At 57.4% G+C, this 4819-nt stretch overlaps 1 protein-coding gene across 1 annotated transcript; it reads left to right on the top strand.

Moving 5' to 3' along the window:
• The first annotated feature begins 240 nt into the window (after positions 1–240).
• Positions 241–4819, top strand: LOC131190758 (uncharacterized). The gene is made up of 7 exons (XM_058168113.1): positions 241–323; positions 1320–1467; positions 2100–2186; positions 2364–2432; positions 2762–2838; positions 4036–4112; positions 4642–4819. The coding sequence occupies exons 1-6, from the start codon at positions 241–243 to the stop codon at positions 4106–4108; spliced, it is 537 nt and encodes a 178-aa protein (XP_058024096.1). The 3' UTR covers positions 4109–4112; positions 4642–4819.

Below are 4819 nucleotides of genomic sequence, written 5' to 3'. Positions count from 1 at the left end.
GAGAGAGGGACAGAGAGCATATATATGGGTATGGGCTCTGGTCCTTGTCCAGCATGGGTGGGGTGGGGGCAGAACCTCTTCTCTCAGCCCAGGCTATAGATATAGGTCAAGGCTATGCCCTGAAGAAGGACAGGATGAGGGTTTGAAAGCCATCTCCCTCCACCCACCTTGGGACCCCTCCCCTCCTGAGCCTGGTGGTACCATCCAGAACTCTGGAGAAATTCCAATGAGGAGAAACCGATGCCGGGAGCCATCTTGGGCCCCTGCCCGCATCCTGCAGAGTCTCCAGGGAAGGCGGTTGCCCGGGTGGATCCTGCCCATCGGTGAAGACCCCCCCCCGTGCCCCTTGTCCCCTGTGGAAGGAAGCGACCGAGGACCCAGGAGGACCAGGTAGCCCTGGAGAAAGAGAACTGGGTGGGCTGCCTTGTGCCACCAGCAGCAACTTCCCTGGGTGAAGGTCAGGAGGGAGGCCCAGTTCATTCCTAGAAGCCCACCCCAGGAATCAAAGGAGGGGAGGAAAGCTGTTTCTTTCCCGAAGGAAAGCTGGCCTGTTACAATAAACCATCAGGTGGTTTGCTTGCCCGCTCTTGCAGCCCAACTCTTGGGATTTATCTAATAAACTAGAGTTAGAGCTCCTATGCCAGAGGATTGTGGACTTCAACTCCCAGAATTCTCCAGCCAGCATAGAGTTGAAGTCCACAAGTTCTTAAGGTTAGGAAGTTGGGGGACCCCCGGCCCTCTGCCAAGGAGGCCCAGCCCAGGGGGCGCCCACTGCCTTGCTACACTTCAAGATGATCGTTGCATTATTTTCTTTTTAGCAGCAATCATCTGCCCTTGGACCAAAAGCCCATAAAATTTAAATCTGCTTTGAAATAGATTTACAGGTAGAGTAGTCCTCCACTTACGACCATGTGTATAGTGACCGTTCAAAGTTACGATGGCTGTGAAAATACTGACTTAAGACCAGTCCTCTCACTTATGACCGCTTGTTTAGTGAGAATTCAAAGTCGCAATGGCTCTGAAAAAAGTGACCTACAACAGGTTCTTCACACCTCCAGCTGTTGTGGCAGCCCCACAATTACAGGATCAAAATTTGGGCCAAACTTTGGTGACTCTGAGCCCCTTCCCCCCTCCGCACCTCAGCTCTGGCCTCGCGCAGGATGGCTGAATCCTACCGCCACCCTGGGGTCCCTGAAAGAGCCCAGCTGGCAGGCACTGGGGCTGTGGGTGTGAGATCCCACTTCCTGGTGGTGGTGGGGGCTGATCCCAGTCTTGCTGCGTTCTGCCCCCCCTCCAGGTTTTCTCCTCTCCCCCCGAAGTGCCATGGAGCCCCTGCTGACTGAGCTCTACAGCCTGAAGAGCCCCCAAGGCCCCCTCGCCCAGGCCACCTCTGGCAAGAGAGAGGCGCTGCCCAGGCTGCCCTGGGAGAGAAGGGGGGACAATGTGCGGGCAGAAAGCCCCTACCAGGTCAGTCTTCCCCTCCCCTGCCATGGAGGCGGCTCACCTGCTTTGCCCTGCTCAGTTCAGGCTCTGAGACCAGAGCTTGGTCTCTTCCTCACTTATCCGTCCAGCCATCCTGGAAAGGAAGAGGGAGGGGGCTGGACCCAAAGACCCCCCTTGCCCAATTTGGATCCCAGCAAGAGGGCTCAGCTGCTTGTCTTGTGAACATGCCATTCTCCTTTGGCACAGCAGCCACCGGGCCCCTCTAGCCAGTGTGAGAAATCACTAGAGACCTCCGGGTGGGGGCAGCCTCCCCCTGTTCCCCTTTGCAGGCACCTCCACCTCTGGCTCCGGTCCAGCCCTCAAGCGCCCCCTCCTCCCTCTGAAGGACCTGCTGCCCCCCCACACCGCCAAGCGACCAATCCGTTCCTCCCCTACTTCTCCGGTCATCGGTGGGGAGACCCCTCCCCAGCAGTGGGAGCGCTTGTTCCATCCTGCCGGCAGAATCCCCCGATTTTTGGGAAGAGGGTCAACCTGGAGGGGCGGAGAAGACCCCTTGCTGGTTACCCCTCTCCCTTTTCACCCCCTCCAGTCCTGGGGGGCGGGGTCCGGTCTCACGCCCCCGCCCTGTTCCCCTTCCTCCCCCGATCTGCCCCCAGAAGCCGAGCGAGCAGCTGGAGCAGCGTCGGCGGGAGCCGCGGGGCTGCGAGAAGCCGCCGGTCGCAAGAGCGGAGCGTCCCGGGCAGGTAGAGCGGGCGGCGGGGCGGCCGTGAGTCAGATTCCAGATTAACAGAGTTGGAAGGGACCTTGCAGGTCATCTAGTCCAACCCGCTGCCCAAGCAGACGCAAAGCCCTTTTTGACAGATGGCAGTCGGGCGGGGCGCCTCCTCCGGCCTCTGACCTCTCTTTCCTTTGACCCGCAGAGCGACCGGGGCGATCGAGAGGCACCTCCACAACCCTCCGAAGGGCGGGAGCAGCAGCGCAGCCTCCAGGTAAGTGGGACCTCCCGCCCCCCCAAGCGACCCTCCAGGGCGATTTCAACGGCCCCTCCCGGGAAGACACGCCCGAGGGCTGGAAGGGCGGGGGCTGCGGAGGACCCGCAAAGAAATCTTCCTCAGCCGACCAGGGGTGCTGCGACCCCCGCCCCAATTTGACGGCCAAGAGCCGAGAAAACGGGCACCGGGGGTGGGTGCCTGGGGGGCAACGGAAGGAGACCCGGGCAGACTCAAGGCAGGTCTGATGGGGGCAGTGGGGGCCCCGGGAGGATGCGGGACGTGCCCCCTCCCCAAGCCCGCCCACAAATGCCTCTCCCCTTGGGCAGGAGGGGCTGGAGCACCGGGAGCCCCTGCAGCCGGGCAGCTGGACGCTGGACTTTGAATCGGAGTCAGCCCAGGAGGAGTGAGTACCGCCCATCCCCTCCTCCCCAGCCAGGACCCTCTTACCGGCCAGCCCAAGCCCCCAACTCCCAGGCAGTCACCTGTGGGGAAGGGGTTGTCTTTGGGGTCCTGCCCCTCCCTCTGCCCCTCTGCCAAGGACCCCCTTTGTGGGAGAGGGGGACAAGGCTCCCTTCAGGAGATGGGGAGCAGGGGGCTGCAACAGGGCAGGAGGGTCCACCCATTAAGAGAGAAAGAAAGCCCACCCATGGCTTCCCCCAGGACCCTGCGGCTCACAGCCTGATGTAAGTCCTCGACTTACGACCACAACGGAGCCCAAAATGTCTGTTGCTTTGTGAGGCATTTAAGTGAATTTTGCCCATTTTACTTTTCTTCACACGGTTGTTAAGTGAATCTGGTTTCCCCTTTGACTTTGCTTGTCGGGAGGTCGCAAAAGGGGATCACGTGACCCCGAAACCCTGCAACCGTCATAAGTACATGCCAGTTGCCGAGCCTCTGGATTCTCATCCTGTGACTGCGGGGATGCTGCAGTGGCATTTTTTGTCATTTCAAATGGTCACTAAATGAACCGATGTAAATTGAGGATTACCCGTCATTAGAAAATAACCCCACACTTGGAAATGGATCTGAATAGTTCGTGATTTGGCCTTTAGAGCAGGGCTCTCCAACCTTGGTCCCTTTAAGACTTGTGGACTTCAACTCCCAGAGTTCCTCAGCCAGCAAAGCTGAAGTCCACAAGTCTTAAAGGGACCAAGGTTGAGGACCCCCATAGCCATAACCCAGCAAGCCATCCAGATGCCTTCTGTTCTTTCTGACCCCAGGCCCCCCACTGCCTTGGCTCTCTCTTTTTCTTTTTTTTTTAAATTTGAATTTATATCCCGCCCTTCTCCGAAGACTCAGGGCGGCTTACATTGTGTAAGGCAATAGTCTCATCCTATTTGTATATTTATATACAAAGTCAACTTATTTCCCCCCCAACAATCTGGGTCCTCATTTTACCTACTTTATAAAGGATGGAAGGCTGAGTCAACCTTGGGCCTGGTGGGACTTGAACTTGCAGTAATTGTAACTTCAGGCAGCTGTGTGTTAATAACAGGCTACATTAGCCTGGTGAGCCACTTCCCAGCCCTCTCACCAAGGGTCTGAGTGTGTGTGTGTGTGTTTGTGCCGCCTCCTCCTGTGCCCCTCCCCTCTTTTCCAGGATCTACTGGGGCTGCTTCTATTTCTTCCCTTGGCTCCGGATGTGCTGGCGAGACAGAAGGGACCCCTCCTAACCAGGTAGGTGGGATCAAGCGTGGGAAACTGAAGAAGGGGGAAGGGGCAGTTTACCCCTGGGAGTAGGTGCAGGGACAAACACAGCACTGTGGGTGCAGAGATCTGAGAGAGGAGGGGCTGGGGGCTAATGGACTGGGGGCCCCTTCTTGGAGCAGGGGGTCCTGTCTAAAGTTGGGCCGGGGTCAACTCACAGCTCGAAACTGAGCAAAAGGACTTTAAATTGTGATTCGGCCACTGGGGGGGGGGGGCGGCACTGAGCTCTCCCTATAGCAGAGGTGGGGTATTATGGCTCCTTTATGACTGGTAGGCTTCAACTCCCAGAATTCCTGATGGCAATTTTTAGGACCTGTGGACTTCAACTCCCAGCATCCCCAGAATTCTGAGAGTTGCAATCCACAAGCCATTGAAAAGGTCATCATTCCCCGTCCCTTCCCTATATAGCCACATGTTGCAAGGCTGGTAAGTCTGCTCATAGAAGGGGGTTGGAAGGGGCCGTAGAGGTCATCTAGTCCAACCCCCTGCTCACCTCTAGCCAAGCCACAGATGGCGGTCGTGATCCTGGTGGTGGAACGTTTGCAGCTTGTCTACAGGCCAGCGCAACGGTGCTGCCACATCGTAAGGAAAATTCACCACACGTGCGAGCAAAACGATGGACTTTAGCCCGAGAAACAGAACTTTAATGCTGCTCTTTAAATCTGTTCCAAATTTTG

Source organism: Ahaetulla prasina, chromosome 2, assembly GCF_028640845.1.
Source record: "Ahaetulla prasina isolate Xishuangbanna chromosome 2, ASM2864084v1, whole genome shotgun sequence".
Lineage (NCBI taxonomy): Eukaryota > Metazoa > Chordata > Lepidosauria > Squamata > Colubridae > Ahaetulla > Ahaetulla prasina.
The sequence above is the reverse complement of the archived record's forward strand: the minus strand, read 5'-3'. Positions and strand labels throughout refer to the sequence as shown.

What these genes read in the sequence shown, in the direction of transcription:
- LOC131190758 (XM_058168113.1), top strand. Translation starts at nt 241, where the DNA reads ATGCCGGGAGCCATCTTGGGCCCCTGCCCGCATCCTGCAGAGTCTCCA. An exon ending in CGGGTGGATCCTGCCCATCG is followed by an intron (nt 324 to 1,319) that starts GTGAAGACCCCC and finishes CTCCCCCCGAAG; the next exon opens with TGCCATGGAGCCCCTGCTGA. An exon ending in GAGCGGAGCGTCCCGGGCAG is followed by an intron (nt 2,187 to 2,363) that starts GTAGAGCGGGCG and finishes TTTGACCCGCAG; the next exon opens with AGCGACCGGGGCGATCGAGA.